Below are 24,542 nucleotides of genomic sequence, written 5' to 3'. Positions count from 1 at the left end.
CAAAGCACTAAATGGTTTAGCTCCCCAGTACCTGAGCGAGCTCCTAATCCATTATAGTCCTTCACGTCTATTGCGATCTCAGAATTCAGGCCAGCTGAAAATACCTAGAATATCAAAATCAACCGCAGGCGGTAGATCCTTCTCCTATTTGGCACCTAAACTCTAGAACAATCTTCCTAGCATTGTTCGGGAAGCAGACACACTCTGTCAGTTTAAATCTAGACTAAAAACACATCTCTTTAACCTGGCATACACATAACACATTACCAATTTATATTTTCAAATCTGTTAAAGGATTATTAGGCTGCATAAATTAGGTCAGCGGAACCGGGAACACTTCCTATAACGCCTGATGTACTCGTTACATCAGAAGAAGAATGGCATCTACGCTAATATTAGTCTTTCTGGTTATCCCGAGGTTCACCGTAGTCAACCGGATCCGGGCCGTATCCAGGTGAGACCAAGGACCTGCACCTTGACACGACCACAACGCAGCCCTGAAGTATCAGTAGAGATTGAGTCAACTAGATCATCCACTCTGAGGGCCTCATCGACACGACAGCCACGACACAGTTCCTCAACAACCATCCATACCGGCGTGATGAATACGATCCTCAATTGGATGGAACTGGAATAAATACTTTGAATGTTGCGATCCTGTCGGACTTATGATAGCTACCTGAATTGTAACAAAGCACTGTTGGCCAGAGGAGAACTGGCCCCCCGACTAAGCCTGGTTTCTCCCAAGGTTTTTTTCTCCATTTAAACACCTATTTGCCACTTGTCTGCCACCTGATGTCACCTGATGGAGTTTGGGTTCCTTGCCGCTGTCGCCTTTGGCTTGCTTAGTTGGGGACACTTGACATTTGATATTCAACAGTGCTTTGATCTGCCTGCATTGACACTATTCTTTAAGAGCTGCTGTGCAGCCAAATAATGTACCAGTTATCAATGTAAAGCTGCTTTGACACAATCTACATTGTAAAAAGCACTATATAAATAAAGGTGACTTGACTTGACTTAAATGCTTGAATGCTATATGAGTGGAAAGTACCTAAAAAAACGTAGTGACATAGATATATGTATTAAACAACTGTATTTGACTTTCTTTGTTTATTATGGTGTGAAAAACAGAAACAAGTGTAAAATATGTGTGGGAAACTCAATGTTTGTATCTAACAACAAAGGTCAGCAACAGGGCATATGGGGCTGAAGAGAGAGTGTTAGAACCACAAGTGGAGGTGGAAGTAAGGAAGACTACAGTAAAGAAGGGGAAAAGGGACTTCCGGTTCTGACATGAAAGAGTAACATGCACTTCACGTCTCCATAAGAATTTTGAAATAACTCCGTCAGAACATCTCTATAGTATTTGTTAATACTAATAAATTACAGTCCTGCATTCTTGGCTCGATCCCCTTGAAGGTATTTGATTTATTTGTTTTCTTCTTGATTTTTTTGTTCTATATTATTTCTCTTTGTGTATTCCGAGTCGCGCTGAGTTCTAGTTAGTCAGCTAGATGACGGGATCAATGTTTACGTTTTGGGGATTAGGGAGTGGTGATGATGATTAATCTGATCTGGATCACTTAAAAGAACTACAACTCAAAACAATAGGAATAGTCTCAAGTTCATATCATGGAACGTGAAAGGACTTAATTATCCGGTTAAAAGAAGCAAAATATTATCCCATTTAAAATCTCTCTCACCAGATATAATCTTTCTGCAGGAAACTCATCTTAAGGTGGACTCTAAAGACAAACTGAAAGCCAGATGGACAGGGCAGATTTATCAAACTAATTTTTTTAATCTAGAGATGTCGCTATTTTATTGCGAAAAGGGGTTCCATTTAGACAAAAAAAACTTTGAGAACTGATGGGGAAGGATGTTACTGTCACAGTTGTGTTCAGTTTAGTGTTTTGTTCATGGACTTTTAGTTTGTTTTCATTTGTCACGTTCCTTTGTTCAGTTTCCCGCCACTCATCTGTCTCCCCAGTTACTATCATTATTAGTTCATATATGTCAGCTGTGTTCTATTAATTATCCTCAGTTGTGTTTGCTATTTAAGTTCCCCTTGTTCACTCTATCTCTGTCTGATCACCATCCATGTAAGCGTGTGTTGTACCTGATCTTCCGCCTGTTGGATTTATAATTAAAACCAGTATTTTGGATAAATCCGTCTGTGTCTGCCTTCCTGCAACCACCATGACAGTTACATTATTTTATCAGATGAGATTTATGGTTTTCGGATTACGTTGATAAATGTATATGGCCGAATCATGATGAAACAGACTTTTTTTAGAAAGGCATTCTCTCTTATTCCTAATTTGTTTCAAACAAATCGTGTTGTAGGCGGGAACATTTTAGACGTGTCCTTGATACCTGTCTTGATAGATCATTGCTTAAAAGCTCCCCACAATCTAATTCAAGAAATGTTTTTAATGCATTCATCAATAACTCTAAATTGGTAGACATATGGAGACTACTACATCCAACTGAAAGATTATACATTTCATTTGCATGTACATAACGTATATACCCGTATTGACTATTTTTCTGATGGACAGCAACCTTATATCTAGTATTATAAATTCTAAAATTCATGATATATTAATCTAAGACCATGCCCCAATTTCATTTGAGGCTGTCCTTGATTAAACGTCTTTTCCCTGTCTGAAATGGAGGATGGACTCCCTACTTACGAACGACCCCAAGTTCATTGACTACTTGAGTTCACAACTGGAAATTTTTTTCGATACTAACGATAAGCCAGAGATATCACCTGGACTGCTCTGGGAAACTAAAAGCATATATTAGAGGTTGTGTAATATCATATCAAGGGTCCCGAAATAAATGATACAAAAAGGAATTAATGGATTTAGGGAAACAAATTCATGAGTTGGACAATAAAAATGCACTAAACCCCTCATAAGAATTTTTTTCCCCCTTTTCTTTTCTTTAGTTATTGTGTATAAGAAAATCACTTCTGGCAAATATATTTGTTTCAAGCTATCTGAAAAAATGTAACTGACAAAAAGAAGGGGAAAATCGCTATAAGAAGACAACAGCGTAGGTGACAGCGGAAGGACGCCAGGATGATTCAACAGGATCTACGAAGTAGTCCTACAACAGGAAGATTGGATCATACAGGACATAGAGAAGTTGATGGGTGAAACTTCCTAAAGAACAGGTGGGTGAGTACTATATGGTTTAGGTTAGATTTGACTAACCTTACCCTACCTGACTAATCATAGGGTTAAAGGTGTAAGACAAAAGGTCACACCAAAGAACATGGCGCCCAACGTGGGTGGCTCGAGGTTTGAGTTTTAAGTTAAAAGTTTCCAGAAAGGATTCTGTAAATACTAGTCCAGAGGGAATTAGAGAACGGACTGAAGGGCCAAGAAACGGGATCAGTACCTGTGAGACCTAGAGAAAGGTCTAGAGGGGCTATAAAGTTGAAAAACCTGAAGTAGGCGACGCTCTACTATGGCAGGGAAAAAAGCCCAGGGAAAATCCAGCAGCATCTCAGCGCAAGTATATACCTGGGGGGATCACCGGGTAAAAGCTTGGGAGAAAAAGGCCTTAAGGGCAGAAACCTCAGTCCAGGAAACAGAGTCAGGGGAGATACTTTTGTGGTTACCAAGCCGAGATGGGTTGCAAAGAGGAGACTTTCAAGAGTCAAAAGTCGGCCTAGCAGTCATACAATGGCCTCAAGAGGAAGTCACTATAGGCAGGAAGTGGTTATTCAGTGTAAAACCTCAGAGGCAGAGGAGATTATGAGTATGGTGTTTAGAAAGAGCTCAGGATAAATAAAACTGTACACCATGAATGGAAAAAACATGAAAAAATTTCAGGATGAGATTCAAAATATGGAAAAAGTTAGGATATAGAAGGATGCAATGACAGACAATGAGCCTCATTGGATGCTGGCCTGAACATGAACGTTGTTAGGCTTCCTCTCTTTAGAGTCATCCTGTTGAGGCCTCTGTTCTTGAGAACCTCCGGTCTATGATCGTGCTGCTCTGGTGTGCCTTAGGGATGAGGACTCCTCCGAGTTTTTAGACTTAGCTCAGCCAATAGGGCACTCATCCCTTCAGCATGGCAGCGTGGGTATTCCGTTTCGACATAGCAACCCCTAGGGAACACAGCTGATTGAGAAAAAATTGTGAAAAAATTGGGCATTATCCATATTTGGTCCATAGACATTAGCAATGGTCAGAATTTGATTGTATAAGGATATATATTGATGATTACATATCGTCCTTCCGGATCAAATATGGTTGAATGATTAATAACTGGTTAATTGCGTATAACTGAGGGTATGCAATATGCAGTAAAACTGTGTTAATTGTGTATTTGTAAATCTTTTGTGTTGTTTTTGCAAAAGGTGAGTTTCTTGTAATAAACATTTCAAACATGACATGTTGTGCTGAATATTATATTACCTTGTTCAACATTTCATATGAGCATCTGTATCCTATTATACAATGAAAATATAATGTAATATATACGTACAGTTCACATTCATTATCAAACAAACACAACGTAAAAAACTGAAAACCTTCTTGTTTAAATGAGTACACAGACATTTTTTTAATGTGGCAGACAGGTGTTTATTTAGCATTCATTGGCTACATTTTGTCCCCTTTACCTCTTTCTTAGTGATTATAACCATGATATACTGTCATTCCTGTATAGCTTCCCATCAACATATAGTCAGTCTACAGTGAGGACAGATTTTCTTACATTTTGGCGGAATTGCTCCATGAGTGGGATCAGTATTCTCCGTCTTTCCAGAATCTCCTGTGGGTATATTTTTTAAATACATCTCTGATTGTGTTCGTCTGAAAGAAGATGGTCATATACACCTAAGATGGCTTGAGGGCGAGTAAAACATGGGATGATTTTCTCCTCCCCGCAAGAACTCTGGGGTTCGGTACCCCGGTGCACACCGTGCCCCGTTTCAAACTAAACTGTCAGTGTGAAACCCCTCTCAGTCCGCTGCTCACATATTTTGAACGTCTTTTAACCCCTAAGCAAAGAACCAAAAACAGCTCTGCCTGGGTATATCAGGACGCTTATGTGAACCTCAAGGTTTGCTTTATTTCTGCAAGTCTTTCCACAGTGATGGCACATGAAAGGCTTCTCTCTGGTGTGAGTTATTACATGATTTCTAAAGTGTTTCCTGTCTGTAAAACTCATTCCACACGTTCTCTCATACACAAGTACTCGTGGTACTTTAAGTTTTCTGTACATCTGAAACTCTTTCCACACTGACCATATATAAACAGCTACTTCCAAGTGTGAATGTTCATGTGCCTGTTAAGGATTCGTTTTTGGTTGAAACTTTTTTCACAATGTTGGCAGGTGAAAGGCTTCTCTCCAGTGTGAATTCTCAAGTGGACTTCAAAGTTTCCATGTTCACTGAAACTCTTTCCACACTGAGGGCATGTGTAAGGCTTCTCTGTATTGTGAGTTTGCATGTGTCTGTTAAGGATTCCTTTTCGGTTGAAACTTTTTCCACATTGTTGGCAGGTGAAAGGCTTCTCTCCAGTGTGAATTCTTATGTGGTCTTTAAAGTGTCCTTTCTGAATGAAACTCTTTCCACACTGAGGGCAGGTGTAAGGCTTTTCAGTGGGAATTTCCAGGAGTCTGTAAAAGCTTCCTTTCAGAGTGAAACTTGTTCTACACTGTTGGCCGGTGTAAGGATTGTGAGTTCTCGTGTGCCTGTTAAGGCTTTCTTTTTGATTGAATCCGTTTCCAAACTGTTTGCATGTAAAAGGATCCTTTCCATTGTGAATTTTCATGTGCCTGTCAAAGTTTCCTTTTCTATTGAAACTCTTTTCACACTGTTGGCAGAAGAAATTATTTCTAGTCCCTTTTTTTTGAGCCATTTTTTGTGAGGAAGTGTTTTCAGTCTGTGAGCAACTACAAGGTGTTTCCCCAGTAATTAAATATTGATGATTATTATGTTGATCTTTCACTTCCATTTCATTCAGTACTTCACTCTCCTCTTTCAGAGCCATCAGGTCTAAGGGGAAAAAAATACAAAACAAAGTTAACACCAGTTTAATGACAAAGCAACCAAACAGTCAAACATTTATACATGATAAGATGCACCAGTCATGATATACACAGATAAGTAAACCATGAAGACTTTGAATTACCTGTAAATGCAGCTTTTGTGTCTTAGGGTACGTTTACACGACAACAATGAGCTAAGATGTACAGATGACAAAGTTGTCAAAGTGATCTCCGTTCACACAGATTTGTGAAAATGACTAAAACACCTGTATTATTCATGGCCTGGCCAGTGGTTGACAATATCAATTTGTAAAGACAAACTACATATTTTACACTCATTCTTTTACAGAGCACTCATAGGGAATTACTTTTGTGTCTGGTATTAGCCAGACTTCCAGACACTGTATGAGCGGCACCAATGAGACTACAGACGTTCCCGCAGTGGGGCAGCGAGGTGGAGCACAGGGGCCCAACCCGGCGGGCAAAACGTCCTGGAGTGGGGTCATGATTGTGGTGTAACACTGGCTTCAATTTTCCTACAAGGAAGTGCCTGCTGATGAAAGAGGTGGATGAGAGTGGTAAGGCATAGCGTTGCTTACTGCCAAACGGCATCTCTTGTGACCCAGAGATTGAGGAAGCTGGTCTTTTGTATTGAGAATTTGGGTACCGCAGGCTGTGGAGCCAGCTGAAATTAACTCTTTTTAAGGAAACAGCAAAAGATTCTCCACCCGGCCCCTCAGCATTTCAAAACACTGCTTCAGGAAGCATCGGAGCATTATGTATCGAATCAGCTGTTCGGAGCGCCAAAGTCACGTGATTTCAGCCGTTTGGCAGTTTGATCCGCGATCCAAATCATGATTCGACACAAAAGATTCATAACACTCCGAAGCTTCATGAAGCATTGTTTTGAAATCGACCATCACTATATAAGTCGTTATTTTGTTTTTTTGGTGCACCAAAAATATTCTCGTCGCTTTATAATATTAATATTAAAGCACCGTACTCACATGAACTGATTTAAATATGTTTTTAGTACATTAATGGATCTTGAGAGAGGAAATGTCATTGGTGGCTATGCAGGCCTCACGGAGCCATCGAATTTCAACAAAAACATCTTAATTTGCGTTCTGAAGATTAATGAAGGTCTTACGGGTGTGGAACGACATGAGGGTGAGTAATAAATTACATTATTTTCATTTTTGGGTGAACTAACCCTTTAATAGATTCCACTTTCATGAAAGCATTTGCATTTTGTTTGTAAAAGATATTCTTTTGAGCAACTGGAGCAATTTGAAGCCTGTGGCTATTCGAGCACTTCAAATCATACACATAATAAATACATAGACGCCCCATTGGCTGCTGGATCACGTCAACCGTGCCACCACATTTGTAGGGGCAACTTTCATAAGCGGACTGAATAAAAAATGCCTTATTCTTTTGAGGTTTTACAAACCGTCGCACAATCCAAACCACATATCGGGGAATTACCTTTCACATTTAAGTTTGAATACTTGTTTCTGGTTGTATTTGGTCATTATAACATAATTTTGACAGCTAGTCAACCACCAAAGTAAGACTATTAAAAGCTAACGATAAAGCTAGTTATCTATGAAAACTGAGACTTTATAAGAATATAAAAGAAATAATATAAAGTTTACATGATTCTTATGAAGTCTGAGATTATATTAAAGTTTATATTATGAACTAATCTAAATTGTAAGTGAGTCTTCCATCCAATGAAGCCAGAGGACTTTGACTGGACAACTCAGGCTGTCAGAAGTACAGATAGACTTAAACCAACTCATCTCCAAAGAGCAGGTGATTTGATTGGCTGTCATCTTTTAGATTTTTTCCCCAGTTTAGCCAGTGGAACCAGGACAACACAAACCTCAAGGCAGACTGAAGAAAGCTTGTCAGCAGACAGTTCTCTGCATTTCCAAGAGACCACGTCTGCCTATTATTATTTTTATTAAGATATTATTATACAACTTGTATGACTGTACTATTTTCTACTCACTGTTTTATTAGCTATTTTTACTTTATTGATTATATTATTTTACAATTTTTTAATACTATCTGCTATTATATTCCTAGTTATATTACTACATTATATTTTACTCTATACTTAATTGTATTTTTAGGCTATTTACAATAATAACAGGTTAATAATAATAATATGCTTTAGAATAAAACCACATAAAAAAAAACACAGTATGCCACATACTATATATTGAACTATTACATCTGACCTTATATTACACGTATATTTCATACAATTTATATTGTACTTTAATTGTGCTAAAAATTTTCTACTGCTGTATCTCAGATGTTTTACTGGATCTATTAAGGAGTGTCTTATAATTAGTACAAGCTGTGCTATTAATGGTGTTCACTAGAGAGAGCCACATAATAAGAATAAATCAATCCTTTAATATCTTATTAAAATACATTAGAATCGAAATAAATTCATTTAGTACATTAACTATGGTGTACTGACATTAAATCTGTGAAATGCTTATAGATAATTAAATGTTTTACTTTCTTTAGACCCCAATAAAGTTGCCAGACACAGTTAAATATAATGCTGCCATTTAAAATGGAGACAATTTTGTCTTTTTTACTATAATATAAAATTTCTATAAAAATGTTGTGTTATAAAAATAAAGCAAAAATGGTGTTAAACTGCAAGCATAAGGTTAGGAGGCCACACGTACAGAAAAAAATTATAAAAATGAAAGATAAATGCTTCAGATTAATAAGGTTTTGAGATGCAAATTATCTTCATAATCACTTGAAATTGTGCTGTGACATCCTGTGATGTGATTCAAGAAGAAAAGTTAAAATGCCATTGTTGAAAACAGAAAAAGCCATTCCCACAATTAAAATCAATGTGCACATTTCATGTAAATTAAATTATATTACATAGGAACATCTCCACAATTATTAACCTTGAAAAATAAACCAAATCTATTTGAAGCGCAAGTTTTCACAATTCCTTATGACAATGAATAATTGTTGTGCCTATAACGCCCTTCAGCTGTTATAAATTCACAGTAAACCACGGCTTCTTGGAGCTTATTGCTTTAGTTCAAACTAGCAAGATTATGAGTAATTGGAGACAAAACCTTTTTCGTACTACAAACAGATCAGAAATCATTGAAATCGGTTGAGAAATGTAAACTTTATTGCTCTTTTTGTTTGTTTGTTTGTTTAATGAGGGGTCCGCAATATGGCGGAATCGTTGACCTATCGCAGCAACAGTCCAAAAGCATGGAAGTTTATTAATGCCAAATGCTTTTGAAATAAAAAGCTTGTTGAATTGCACTAATTGGGAAAAAAAAAAAAAAAAAAAAAAAAAAAAAAAAAAAAAAAAGCTGTGAATATTTCAGTTCAAAACTTTCCACACATCATTAAACATTTGAAGAGTCATATTCACCTTTTAGATTTCACTTCCAACATATTCAGTCTGTTTAAAAATACAACCTAAAATATAACATTTTATTTCACTTCCACAAATTCAGTGGTTCCAATTAATAAACTTCCATACCAAACGGCCAATATGTATTTATGCTTCTAAATCATTTCACGAAGCAAAACTGATTCGCAGATTAAAAAAAAAAAATGTTTCTCTCATAACTTCTTTGCAGTATTTGAATTCGTGTTTACAATAAACTGATTCACGTTATATAATACGAAATAAGACTAATTTTCTGTTACTCAAGAGTGATTTACTCCAAATAAAGCATTACAGCGTCACTTTCAGCAATGATTTTTTTTTTTTTTTTTACATAGCTTGTAAAAACGATTAAATTGACTAAGCAGTTTGCATTGATTTAAACACTTTAAATGCGTAAAACCACAAACCTTTCTTCAGCAGAACCACAACAGACGCAGGAGCGCGGCGCAGCCTTATAGCGTCACATCACCAGAACAAAATAAAAGTCCCGTTCACATGCTGATGTCTATATGCTGTATTTTTCCAAGTAAATATTTAGAACTCCGAATGAAAGAGTGTGAGATTCTGTCTAATAGGCAAAACTGTAATGTTTGGGTGCAGAAACCATTTATACCAGATATCATAGTAGCAAATAGCTACAAATGTGGTTTACAAGTTTAAAAATACATGTAAAAAACAGTTTGACTTAATAAAGCAGAGTTCATATTATGTGTAATTTTGGTGATATGACCAAAATCTTGATTTAAGACATTTTAATTCAAATAACGATAGCAATAATGATATATCACAATATATATATATTGGTTATTTAATTTTTGTTATTAAAAATAAAAAGCAAATGATACACAATAGGACAGAGGCTACAACAGATCAAAAAGAGAAATTAAATTTAGGTTTCTTTAATATGTAGTAAGAAACACTGACAGAGGTCATAATCGAGTGGGATAACATTATCATAAAAACTGCATTATATTAATTGTATACAAACGAGTAAAGTTAAATCAAGTTTCCCTGTATGTTTACAGCATTAGTTGAGAGAGATTTGTTTCTCAGAATTTTTTAAAGTAAACTGGATTAGATAAGAATAATTGTGCTCATAATTTCACTGATCAAGAGTTTACAGTATGATCAGATGATCTATATTTTACATTTATTACTAAACTGACATTTGTCAACAAATGACATTTTAATGAAAAGTAATTATGCCAGTAATAATAAAATGATTTATGTGACACTACAATAAGAACTGAATGACTGATTTCCATCAGCAACAGAGGTTGATAAGAGCACAGATACACACCGTCACTCATCATGACTCACAAACACACACTGATCTCACTGTCTATATGAGGATTCATTACACACATTTATTCTGACATGTTATTTTCACTGACAGAAGTTCAGCTGTAGTATTAATGTAATGAAGAGAAAATAAGAGACTCTATAACATCTCACTGGCTACGTTTACATGCACCCAAATAATCCATTTGTAATCGGATTGACAGCTGAATCGGATTGAAAAACGTTCATGTAAACACCTTAATCGATCTGATTGAGCTCGATCCGAATGAAATTTCGATCGGATTGAAAGGGGTGGTTTATTCCTTTTTTAATCCAATCCAACAGCAAAAAATGACCATGTAAACGACTCCTTTCTCAGTCGTATTAAGAAGTCTCTGGGGCACATGCGTAACCCCTAACCCAGGTCCTACTCGCCCCGCTCTGCGCGGGCCTCAAACCTGGGTCTCCGGTGTTGGAGTCGGACGCTCTAACAAGGAGGCTAAAGGCTGCAACCTCTTGAGATCAGAGGAGTGAGGTTTGCTTGCACAGCGACTACTAGCCTGGCCTCCGTTACACAAGGTCACGTTCATGTCTTTAGTTGTAAAGATGTATGCCAAAAGGCAGTGGTGTAGCTGTATCCCTTCGTCATAATATTGGAAATATTTCCGTTTTAAAGCAAGAAGGGGAGCCAAAGGATATCACACAAGAAGCAACGTGCAAACTTTGCGCAAGAGTTATGCCGGTGAAAAAGTCTCAACCTCGGTCAGTATTCACTACAGAAATAGTAAGTGACGGAGCTGTCTGACGCTGCATTAACGGAGCATATTCTCTCAGAGACGAATTTCAACATAATATGCTGATAACAGTATATAACTGTCTTAATTTATTCCATTATTTCTCTTGTGTCCGTACATATAGGCTAGAGAAACAAATGAGAATTTTGTGTTAAACAGGTTGTTTTTTTTAAAGTCGGTGCTTGAAGTAAAATTGCGCTTAAATTCATTGATGACTGCAGTGATAGTAAATATTACACTCTTACCTACACTCTTAATAATTTTAATGATAGGCCTATAATTCATTGTGTAATAGACCTAAAAAAATGTTAAAAACATTTTCAAAGATGGCTAATAGCCTAATCTTTTATTATCCTCACAGCACATATAATATTAATTTAATAATAAAAGAAGCCGAACCTAATAGTTATAATAATAGACTAGAAGAATGTAACAGGCCTACATTAATAGGAAATACCAAATCCTCTTAATATTGCCAAGATTTGATGCTTTTGACAATATCTCTGGCTATCGTCGATACATGATCATCGTCTGTTGACGCAACCCGGGTTACCGCAAGTGTGACTGATATGACGTCACAATTTTTGCGCATACGCTGTGCTTTTAATCAGAATGTATATAAAACACATATAAACGGATATTTGAATCAGATTACAATGTTTAGAGTACATGTAAACAGATCTGCAATCAGATTCAATTCATTCGGATTGACGAAAATTAGTGCATGTAAACGTAGCCACTGTTACTGATTTATCATGAGCTCAAAGCATTATGGATAGAATCTCTCTACAGTCTATTCTGATTCATCAACACAGTTTCACTGATGATCCAGAATAAACTCTAAACCCAGGATAGAGCGGTTGAGTGAATGTGGTCTGGACTGTGTGGATGAGGCTCATTGTGTCTCCAGAGACGCTGTAGAAGGACAGAGTTCCTGCACTGTGATCCACATACACTCCTATTCTACTGCTGATGAACTCTACAGGGAGAACAGTCTTTCTGTTATTGTGTCTGAATGAGTATCTGGAGGAAGAGCAGAACAAGCTCCAGGACTGATCATTACATCCAAACCAACACTCTTTTCCCTCTCCCTTCCTGCTGATGCTCTTATATGACACTGATATACGCACATCACCACTCCACTCAATCTCCCAGTAACAGCGTCGATCACACACACTCTCTCTACACAACACCTGCCACACAATATCAAATCTGTCTGGATGATCAGGATACGACTGCTTTGTGTTAGTGCCAGTAATCACTCTGTTCCTCTCAGACAGATGGAGGCGTTTATTCACTGTGTTCAGATCCAGAGTGAACTGATGGGAATCTGATGGAGAGAAAACACATCAGAATCAGGAATTATGAATCCATTGAATCTTTTACAGTTTTTTTTCTTCTTCAAAACTTTACACACAAATCCCAAATCCAAGAATTGCACACACAAAATGCAAAATGCCTCACATCTCCTGCTAAATGAAGCACTGCATTCAAAATATCACAAACACATCTCAAAAGCAAACATTTGTCTTACGTTGCAAACACCTTTGCCATCATATACACACAGTTATTCAAAACCTAAAGCTCTTCTTTCATGAGCTCCTATGTACATTTCTGTACAAGATTGAAAGTAATTGGGTGGGAAATGTTGAAAAATTCACGGTAAACACGAAAGCAATATTGAAACCAAACTATTTTTTTACTGTAAGCATTTGTGGTTGGGAATACAGTATTACACAGAAACAATGGTTGTGTTTGAAAAAGGAAATCAAGATACTTCCGGTTAGATTTTTGTGTGTTACATAGAGAATTGTGTGTGTTTAGCAAGTCGAAGGCCGAGAATTAGTGTGTGGTTTTGGTGTTTGAGTGTTTCAGAAATTGTATGACAAGTAAGGATTTTGTGTGTAAGCAGATGAAAAAAGAAAGAAAAAAAACCTAATGTATCTGAACTCTTCATGTTCAATGTATCAGCAGTGTCTCAGTACAGTTTATCCTGTGCAAATCATCATTTACATTAGGGGTCTCCAAACTCGGTCCTGGAGGGCCACTGTCCTGCAGAGTTTAGCTCCAACTTGCCTCAACATGCCTGCCTGGAAGTTTCTAGAATGCCTAATTAGACCTTGATTAGCTGGTTCAGGTGTGTTTAATTAGGGTTGGAGCTAAACTCCACAGGACTGTGGCCCTCCAGGATTGAGTCTGGAGACCCCTAATTTACATGATCAGCTATAAAACTCTTCTGTCATGTTTTCTTTCTCCTTCTACAGGAAGAAAATGAACACACTCAGTGAGTTTTTCTGCTTGTTTTCTTAGTGACTTACATAGTAGGAAGTCGTTCCTGGTCCTGGGAACAATGTTGGTGAAAGTGACTGTGGAAATCAATGAAGAGTATGATTATCATGTCAAGAGAAAATGATCCCTGCATCCGTTCCTAAGACATTTCTAATATGATCTTCTACATGATATGAGATGATGGAGGATCATTTCTGAGAGCAGATGAATCTCCAGGACTTTACCTCTGTCAGAGATCTTCTTGAGCTCCTCTTTGCAGAAATCCTCCAGTTTGTCTTTCAGCTGATGGACAGATTCTCTCACGCCATCAAAAGAGGAGAGAGAACTGAAGGGATCGTCATTTACGTCTGTAGATTCAGGAGGAGCTGAGAGAGACTGGAAACCCTACAGAAAACAGAAATCAAAGCTCATCACCTCCACACTTCAGCCAATAACCTGCACTACTGTCAGATTTGAGCAGCTCTTGTTGATCTTTAGTAACTCTCCTCAATCCAGCACTTTCACAGCATCAGCTTCATTCTTCTCATATTCATTATATCATGTTAGAACTATAAGTTGTAGTGTTTGACACTTAAACCAACTTTCTAGGAAAACACTTGATGATCAAACATCTGCCAATAACATAAATGAAACAGATTAAGAGCATCAATGGAGTCACATGACAGGGTTGATTAGATTTGATCAGGAAAAGCAGTTCATTATTTATAACTTTTGAACAGTTAGTGGCTCTAAAATTCACAAGGACTCTTAGGACACAATCCCAAGGTCAGGTTTTGTGTTTTAAATACACTGAAGCGATGCTAATATACAGCCTCACTTCCTGTTGCTGGCAAATAGTCTGACTGATGATGATATAATAACGAACACACAGATCAACACTTCAGTCAACGGCTCATTCTGCTCTCATGAAATGTTTCTCTGTGAGTCTCTTGCTCAAGTCCACTGTGATCCTGTTCTTCTAGATCTGTTACCTGCAGGAAATGGATGTGATCCTGTGTGTGTGAAAGCTGCTCCAGCTCAGCGTCTCTCCTCCTCAGATCATTGATCTCCTGCTCCAGTCGCTCCAGTCGTCCTTCAGCTCGACTCACTGCAGTCTTTTCCTGATCTCTGGTCTGCTGTGTGGCCTCAGAGCGGCTTCTCTCAATGGAGCGGATGAGCTCAGTGAAGATCCTCTCAGTGTCCTCCACTGCTGTCTGTGCAGAGCGCTGTTAGGACACACATCACAATCACACAGTGGCTTCAGTGAGTCCTGACTGAGACTTCTCAAACTTCTCTTCTTCTCCAGACTCACCTTATGAGACTCCACAGCCTCTCTCAGCTGCTGAAGATCTTTCTCTCTCTGCTGGATCTTCTGCTGGAACGACCTCTGCGTCTCCTGCAGCTGGTGCTAAAGGACAAACCAATGACAGGAGGAACATCACATCAATCATCAAGTAAACAGATATGAATCCAGTATCAGTGAAGTGGTTTTGCATGGTAAAGTTATAGGTTCATTCATTATTTAATCAATGCCTAGTTTTATATGGATAGTTCACCCAAAAAATGTAAATTTTTTTCATTGTTTACTCATTTACAATTAGTCATTCAGCAGACACTTTTCTCCAAAGCGACATACATATGAGAACAGTAGAAGCAATCAAATCAACATGAGTGCAACAGTATGCAAGTTCCATGTCAAGTCCCAGTTTATCCAGCAAAGTGCTCGTAGCAAGGATTTTTTTTAATAGATGGAGAGAGAGAATAGAAATAGAAAAAGTGTTAATATTACTGTGTCAAGTGTTGACGAAAAAGATATGTCTTTAGCTGTTTTTTAAAAATGGCTAAAGACTTAGCTGCCCAGATAGAGCTAGGCAGGTCATTCCACCAGAAGGGAACAGACCAAGAAGAGGTCAGTGAGAGTGATTTTGTGCCCCTTTGGGATGGCACCACAAGGGGCTGTTCACTTGCAGAACGCAAACTTATGGAGGGCGCATAAGTCTGAAGTAGTGAATTTAGGAATAGTGGTGCAGAGCCAGTGGTTGTTCTGTTGGCATACATTATAGCCTTGAATTGGATGTGAGTGGCTATTGGCAGCCAGTGCAAACTGATGAAGAGAGGTGTGACATGCGCTCTCTTCAGTTCCGTCTTGCTGCAGCATTCTGGATCAGTTGTAGAGGCTTGACAGTGCATGCTGGAAGGCCTGCCAAGAGAGCATTACAATAGTCCAGTCTGGATAGAACAAGAGCTTGGACAAGAGTTTGTGTGGAATGCTCCAATAGAAAGGGTCAAGTCTTCCTAATGTTGTATAAGGCAAATCTGCAGGACAGGGTCGTTGTTGCGATATGATCTGTGAAGCTTAAATGATCATCCATCACCACTCTAAGGTTCCTGGGTGTTCTGGAAGCAGTAATGGTTGACGACCCAAGTTGAATTGAAAGGTTATGATGAAGTGTTGGGTTGGCACCGACCACAAGCAGTTCTGTTTTTGCAAGGTTGAGTTGAAGGTGTTGGTCCTTCATCCAGGCAGAAATGGCTGTCAGGCATCTGTCATGTATCAGCATAACAGTGATAGGAGAAACCATGATCCTGAATGGCAGATCCTACTGATGACATGTAGATGGAGAAGAGAAGTGGTCCAAGCACGGAGCCCTGAGGTACCCCAGTAGCAAGATGACTTGGGCACCTCACCTCTCCAGGATACCCTGAAGGACCTACCTGAGAGGTAAGACTCGAACCACTCAAATGCGGTTCCTGAGATGCCCTTCGAAATGAGGGTTGACAGGAGGATCTGGTGGTTAACTGTGTCAAAAGCAGAAGACACATCTAGCAAGATGAGTACTGGTGATTTTGAAGTTGCTTGTGCCAGTCTCAGGGCTTCAGGGACTGAGAGCAAGGCAGTCTCAGTTGAGTGGCCACTCTTGAAACCAGACTGATGGTTGTCAAGGAGGTTGTTCTGTGTGAGATAAGTAGACAGTTGGTTGAACACAACTCTCTCAAGAGTCTTTGCAATGAATGGAAAAAGGGATACCGGTCTGTAGTTTTCTAAAAGTACTGGATTTAGAGTGGGTTTCTTAAATAGTGGGGTAATCCTAGCCTGCTTAAATGTTGTAGGAAATGTACCAGTGTGAAGAGAAGTATTAATAATGTGAGTGAGTGCAGGTACAATTGAGAAGGAGATGGCCTGAAGAAGATGAGTGAGGATAGGGTCAAGCGGACAGGTAGTAGGGTGATTGGAAAGGATGAGTTTGGAAACTTCTGCCTCCGAGAGTGAAGAGAAGGATGGCGTTTACTCATCCTCATGTCTTTCCAAACTTCTGATTTTCTCTTTCTGAAGATTAAAACTTTTGGACCCTATTGACTTTCAATATACAGACAGATGAGAGATTCCTTAAAATACCTTCTTTTTAGTTCCTCAGAAAAAAAGAAAGTCATACCAGTTTGGAATAACATGAGTAAATGATGAATGTTCATTTTTTGGGTGAACTACTGGTTTAAAGGGGTCCTTTATGCTTTTTTCGTTCATGTTCATCTTTCTTTAGTGTGTAATGTTACTGTTTGAGCATGAAAATGTCCCTTTAGCAGGAGTTATTCTTTATATCAGTGTCACTGTTTCTGAACTCCCTGAAACGCCTCCATTGTAGTCTTGAGTTTTCTTTCGGGAACGAACATGTCACAGTATCCCTGAATGAATGAATTACTGCCCAAGGCATATGCAAAATATAGGTCAAGGCCTGATTGAGTTAGTTAAACTGTCAAATACACACAAGATTGTCAAAAACACATAAAAATGTTAACGGTAACAGTTAACAGTCGGTTATGTCTGTGAACGTAAACAGTTGGGACAAAAATCACATATGTATATTAGATCTGTGGTGTATTCCCTTCAAAAATAAAACTAATCCACTGCGTCTTCAGTGGCTCTGATGTCGGGAGTAAATAAAGGCAGTTATGTTCACTCTTACATGCAACAACAAAACACCTCAATCTCTTACAAGACATTCTTGTCACCAGGGGCGCCACTAAGGGGGGGAAAGTTAGGACGATTCTAAGGGCCTGCACACTTTTGGGGCCCCCAGAGGTCAGTTTTATCAGTAGAAACAGTCAGTGCTTGAAGTGAGCCGGTACGCACTGGTACACAGTACCGGCACTTCTCACATGTTGCCGGCACTCTGAACGCCCGCCCCACTCCGAAACGTTGAATCATCATGCTATTAACTAACTGTATACATCACACGTTCTGAGCTTTTATAAGCTGTACGAACTGAATGGATCAATTGTTTGCGCAATATGACTGTGACTGAAGCCCAATTGTTTAATTTTGCATGAGTGGCATGAGAATCACAATCAATCACAAGCCGTTCCTATGCGATGCTGATGATAAAATGTGCGACACATTTGGATTCTATTGAGGATAGTGAAACGCTACGAAGAAAGTAAAACATGATCTAAAACAGCCACTAAAATGACTGATAAAAAGAGGTGGAAAACATCATCCTGCAAGCTTTTTAAACTCATGTAGACCACATTTACTAGAATTTATCACATTCTATTGTATTTATAGATTTTTGACTAAAGATTTAGGTATATTACAACTGTGGCATGTTGTAGCTATAGTTTCTGTGTTGCTAGTTTTCATAACAAATGCTATAGAAAGAAAGAAAGAAAAAATCGTCTTACCTGTAATTATATCCTTATTGTAACAAATGCTATAGTTAACAATTACAAGAACTGTTATTTTAAGGCAGAGTACAAGTTAGAAAGAGCTTTAAAATATGGACCTTCTTGAATTTTTGACTAAACAATTGGTTTTGTATAAGAATGTATGAATATGAATATTTGATAACTGTAGTTTTCTATTACATTTACATTTGCTAGTGCTATAGCCATGGTAGGTCTCTGACTAAATACTTATACCTAGAGGTCAAAAGCAATAGCAAAAGTAATAGGTAATTATTATTAAATTGCAGACAAAGATTTTGGATAGTTAGGTTGACTTGTATGTTTGGTGTGGAATGGGTGCGGTAGGGGCCCCAACCTCATATTCTTTTATAGGGCCCAAAATGGCTAGCGGCGCCCCTGCTTGTCACTATGGCTGCTCTGGCATTGAGACAATGGCGGACAGTGTACAACTCACTCAGGGTGGGGTCTATGCTAATACGGCAGAGTCTGTTAGCAGTAAGGGCGGGGCCTGTATAAAGTGACGTTACTTTTTAGAGAATCTGCAAATGGCTTGTTCTGAGACACTGCTTATGATTTACGGGGATTCAATAAAGGAGTGGATGAATTTTTATCATTTTAGGGTGGTTGTGTACACACACTGCCGACACACATTTATGTTCAAACACCATGTAAAATTGAATTTTGCCTAATAGGTGCCCTTTAAAGAAACCGAAACTAAAACAGTGTTCAGATAGTGGGTGAAAACGGGCACTGCAACAATGTAAATTATAAGAAAATTTGTTTATTGAACATTAAATGATGTAAATATATTCTAGTAGACCCTATAACAAAATTATGAACCTGTAAATGATCGTAATGGGGATGTCTTTAAGTTCATACCTGTTTTTCTGTCCTCTGTGCTGCAGATGATACAGTGTCGTGGTTTTTATGTTCATCCATCGTACACAGCAGACATATACACTTCTGATCAGTGCGGCAGAAAACCTCAAGGATCTTGTCGTGTTTCTGGCAGATCATCTCCTGCAGTCGTCCAGTGGCTTCAGTCAGATTGTGTCTCTTTCCTTTAAGCAAATTCTCATGTTGATCAAGGTGATTCTGACAGTAAGACTCCAGACACACCAGACAGGACTTGACGGCTTTGTGTTTTCTTCCAGTACAGACGTCACACTGCACATCTCCAGCTCCAGCGTAACAGTCAGCAGGAAGGTTAGTCTTCTTCAGTTTCTCCACCACTTCAGCCAGCATGGTGTTTAAAGCTAAAGCAGGTCTTGGACTGAAGGTCTGTCTGCACTGAGGACAGCTGTAGACTCTCATCTGATCCTCCTGATCCCAGAAGTCTGTAATACAGCTCTTACAGTAACTGTGCCCACAGGAAGTGGTCACTGGATCCTTCAGGATATCCTGACACACTGGACACAGGAACTCATCCTGAGAAAATCTGGCTTCTACCATTTTACTGCATGAATACAGAGACACAAACACACAACAGCTCAACTACACTTCAGTTTCTCTGTCTCTGAACTGAAGAGTTTCCTGTTTCCTGCTTCTGTGTTTGAGTGACGTGTGCAAACCATGTGTGTCTGTAAAGCAGTGTGATGAGGTGTGATGGTAATAACGGTTCTGTACAAGAAATAATGACTCAGGCACAATAACACTTGTAACAATGGTATTTATTGGTGTTTATATACACACAGTGCTTGGCTGAAAATACGTCCTTCCACACACAAAGAAAACACTTTTTTAACAACTCTCAGCAATACCACATTTGTACTCACCCCTGCTCAACCCACCCTGAATGATGTTGCACTTTCAGCCTATAAAGTGGATAACCATAAATCACTAATTTTAGATCAATTAAAATATTATACATTTATAAGCAGATGTATTTTTGTTTTGTTTTTTGAAGAAATGTAAATTGCATAGGTTGTATATGTAATGAGAGTAAATTTACTTAGATTAATGACTGAAAATTAAGTTTGTTCCCCGAGAACTTTAGACGGATCCTGCTAAAGTTGAGTATTTAAGACATGTCTATCAATAACAATGTAATTTCTTACCCAGTAACAGTTACAATATCACATCTTAAATGAGATTCGAATCCGAAGGGATCAGACATGTTCAGTCCAGTGGCAGGCGCCAAGGCTGGGGTTTGCTAGGGCTATAGCCCCACCAAAAATTTGTGCTTTGCATTGGCGCAGCCCCCCCTAAGGATTTTTTCGTGATTTTTCAGCTTTTTACTCTGTGCCACTTTTATTAAAAATAAAAATGTCATTAAAAACCTAACAAAAAAAATAAGGGTTAATGTTGTAAATGCACCTATACACAATGGTTTTAATGGGGGACGATTCTATTGCGCGCTCAGGTATGGTGTACGGTACGCCGTTAGGAATAGCGATCATATTAAGCTCCTCATCAACAGTGATTATATTGGAAAGCTATGAAATATGAAGTAAAAGAATGCAGACTTTAGACACATCTCTGAATAGTTCAATAGTAGATAATAGATAAAGATATTGTCCTCTTGTAATCTGCTATTGGCGAGTAGCTACCCTGATCTTTTTGAAGACTCACTCATATTATAAACTTCAAATAATATAGATTTTAAAATCAATTCTTGCACTTTGTTCACCCTAGCACAGGCACGTTCCTTTATTTAGAACGAGACCCCAGGGCAGTCGAAGGCGGGAGAAGCCAGGGAGGAGATGACTCGATGGCGGATGACACTCTGGGGATGACTGACGAAGATGCAGCCAAAGAAGGACACCCAGATGGAGCCGATGAGCCCACGCGCATCTGATTTTCCTGGAGACCAAAGAGGAGCCATGGCGACGAGCGTCCGAGGTGGATGCGGACATCCAGGGGGCAGAGGCTTAGCTGGTGGGACTGAGGATGGAGGCGGAGCTGGAAGGAAGGCGGAGGCAGACAGAGCCGAAGGTGCAGGTAGGTCGACAGCTGACTAAGGCAGAGCAGAAGAAACGAGAGAGCCTGGAGAAGCCGTATGCCTGATGGTGTCTGGTGGAGCTGAGGGAGGGAGGAGCCAGGGTGAAGCTGTAGAGTCAGTGGGCCAAGGTGGAGCAGGGGGCACAGAGGCTGGAGGCAGAGACAGGGGATCCACTGTGCGAGATGGAGCTGGTGACCTGAAGACACTTGGCATCTCTACCTGGCATGTGGAAGATGTAAAGTGGCTGAAGGTCAGTAGCGATGGTGGGGCTGAGGAACTGGCTGAATGAGGAGGCGGGAGACGGAGGCTGGGTGGGCATACAGGGAATTCAGGAAACACAGGAGATACAGAGAAACTGGAGATATAGAGCGTTCAGGAGACTCAGGGAACACTTGTGAAACAAGGGGTATAACCTTTCAAAAAAGTATTAAATCAGCCTCAAAAAAATTCTTCTGTTCCTCAGTATAATTACTAGGGACTACAGTCAACTCAACCACAGTGGTGGTGTTGTGGGCGGGGCTTTCCTCCCAGCCCTCGAGCTCTACGAACACTCCCTCTGCGATGACTGGTGTTGCCGGCTCGCGCACCTAGTCAGATCCTTGATGTGAAGCGGGCCCCGGGATGATGGTAACCTCCAACCTTATCCTTGGTCCTGGCTCATCCATAGTGGTAGACTGGCCTCCTCGATCTGCAATGGGCTCATGTAACACCTCCGTCGCGTTGTTCACTGGTGGTGGCTGACTGGTCTCTGGCGGTGGAGTGGGACTGGTGGCGAAGTCATCCTCTGTGGGGCCGATGGTAAATGGTGAGCCGTTGTTCACCAGCACCCACTCCACGAATGTGGCAAAATCCTCTTGTGGACCATCCGCTGGAAGGCGTGCCTTGGACAGCTCGCTCAGGCCTGTGATGTAGAACAGTGGTTCCCAAACCTGTCCTGGAGTACCCCCAGCCCTGCGCATTTTGTATGTCTCCCTGTTTCTGACACACCCATTTCAGGTCTTGCTGTCTCTACTAATGAGCACATGAGTTGAATCAGGTGTGATAAATGAGGGAAATATACAAAATGTGCAGGGCTGGGGGTACTCCAGGACAGGTTTGGGAACCACTGATGTAGAATATACAGAGCGAGTGGTCTGGGTAGTGCGTTTGGCACGCTAGCTGGAGGAAACCCCGGGTATGGTTTTCCAGCAAATGGTCTTCCTGCTCCAGGCACAACAGGGCAACATAAGGAATGTCCATGGTGTCCAAGGGCATGTTGCAATCTGCAGTCTCAGTGTCTCTTCAGTTCTTTGGTCTCAAAGAAAGTCAGAAGTTCCAGGTCTCAGAAGATAATCTTTATTGCCAAGCAACAAAGTGAGATGCCAGCTTCACATCTGAGCTGCAAAACTTTGTTTCATATACCTTTTTCTTATCGCTATAGGTCCAATGGGAATTCTCTCAGTTATCTTTCTTTTTTTAGCTGCACCTTGGCGTTCTGCCACCACTATTTCTTATTTCACATACATCTAGGATTTATTGGTGGAAAGCCTCTGACTATTTTTTTTTTTTTTTTTAAATCTTTATGTAATGATATTTTTGGTACTTTCCATTGTTTATTCTTGTTCCCATACGTTAAACACACATCTTTTGGGTACTTTCCTAGCAGCAGACCTGGTATTTCCCAATGTATTTTAAAGGGGTGGTTCAGTGGTTTTTTTCTAGGCTTGATTGTGGTTTTGGGGCACAGTTTAACATGTCTTAATGCTTTGTTTTTTTGAAAACGCTGTATTTTTCATATATTTTTTCTTTATTCTACACCTCTGTTTCCACTGTCATATGAACGGCCTGTTTGACTTCCTGCTTCTAAGAAACCACTCCCTACGAAATACGCAGTGTGCTTAGATTGGTTAGCAGGTTGGTAGCTGGCCCAGTGTATCGTGATTTCGCTGAAGCTTCCGGAAACGCCACACCCCTTGCCATTCGTAGTTAGTGCTTCAGGGGAAATGTAAATAATAGTGCCTATATTGCTGTATCAAATTGAGCCGAATCAGACCAAGATGAAGAGGGTAAAGCAGAACCTCTGCAATCACTGTTTTAAAGGATGTTTATGAATGGCATTTCATTTTGTATTTGAGTCAAAGTGTTTAGATGCTGTCACTGCTGTTTGATAGCTTTCAATATACGGTTTTATCCTGATTAGAGCTTTACTGTAGCCAAATACATGACTGAGTAGTCGCATTTTTGTAAAGGTAGCGTTTAATTTATAGCACAAACAGACGTTTTTTGGAGAAGTAACAGTTATGCACTAGAATTTAGCTAACTGGCTAGTGAAGCAAAAACATGTTGCTCTTTGTATATATCCTTGATGAAACCAAAAATAGCAACAGAACTATAAGCTTAAAAGACATGTACAAACAATAAAACATACTTACAGTTTGAAGCCAATAAACAGCAGCTGCTGCTTTTAAAGTGGGAACTGCTCCATCTTTCAGTAAAAGCCTTTGTGCAAATCCAGCATTGAACTGGTGTAGATTTTGAAAGCTGTCTTCAGCGCCGCATCCAATGTAGAAAATATCACATATTATAATGAGTTCTATTATCTTTTGACGCGTCGCGCCGCTCGCGTCCGGTGTACACAACTCTTCCGCTTCCATTATGCTGTGCCACATGGCCTCGCCCACTTTGTTGCGTGTTCTCGGGGGCATGTTTTGCTGGGTTTATGATGTCACCAACCCTGGAAAAGCTTGTTGTAGTCCAAACCGGTCATTTTTGTAGGCATTAAACTGCCATAACTTTAAAAGACAATAACTCCGTTTGCATTACACTTTCAATGTTGTAACTTTGCAGATACTGTTTATGCTCAAGCAGCAACATTACACACTAACTAAAGTTAAAAAAGTGAAATCGCATTGAACCACCCCATTAATTCTACTATCAATTCTTCAGTGATCAATAAATGTCTCCAATACTGGCAGGATCATCCCCACCCTGACAGCAACATAATATCGGCCCAGATTCGGCCCACATCTGGTCCGTGTGTAATCCACATGTATCAGTTGTGGGCCGGATCTGGGTCACATTATGATGCTGTCTGGGCAGGTTTCCTAATTCTTTTTATAAA

The 24,542-nt window shown here is 39.5% G+C and overlaps 1 protein-coding gene and 1 long non-coding RNA gene across 3 annotated transcripts in view; both read right to left on the bottom strand.

Moving 5' to 3' along the window:
• Positions 1-4,585: 4,585 nt before the first annotated feature.
• LOC127511282 (uncharacterized) lies at positions 4,586-9,943 on the bottom strand. Of its 2 annotated transcripts, none has more exons than XR_007929961.1 (2): positions 9,886-9,943; positions 4,586-6,028 (listed from the first exon to the last, which is right to left on the bottom strand). It is a non-coding gene; the product is annotated as an uncharacterized LOC127511282 (long non-coding RNA). The 2 variants fall into 2 exon arrangements; XR_007929962.1 differs by lacking the exon at positions 9,886-9,943 and adding an exon at positions 6,165-7,631.
• Positions 9,944-10,183: 240 nt separating this feature from the next.
• Positions 10,184-24,542, bottom strand: part of LOC127511460 (uncharacterized) — an 87,387-nt gene continuing 73,028 nt past the window's right edge. The window contains exons 10-15 of the mRNA XM_051892274.1: positions 19,381-19,995; positions 15,134-15,229; positions 14,814-15,047; positions 14,067-14,226; positions 13,872-13,919; positions 10,184-12,883 (exon numbers count right to left, since the gene is read on the bottom strand). Of these exons, the coding sequence (XP_051748234.1) occupies positions 12,360-12,883; positions 13,872-13,919; positions 14,067-14,226; positions 14,814-15,047; positions 15,134-15,229; positions 19,381-19,995 (1,677 nt within the window). The 3' untranslated portion in view covers positions 10,184-12,359. The remainder of the gene's footprint in view (positions 12,884-13,871; positions 13,920-14,066; positions 14,227-14,813; positions 15,048-15,133; positions 15,230-19,380; positions 19,996-24,542) is intronic.

This window comes from Ctenopharyngodon idella, chromosome 4 (genome assembly GCF_019924925.1).
Source record: "Ctenopharyngodon idella isolate HZGC_01 chromosome 4, HZGC01, whole genome shotgun sequence".
Classification (NCBI taxonomy): Eukaryota; Metazoa; Chordata; class Actinopteri; order Cypriniformes; family Xenocyprididae; genus Ctenopharyngodon; species Ctenopharyngodon idella.
Note: the sequence above shows the minus strand (reverse complement) of the source record. Positions and strands in the feature narration are given on the sequence as shown.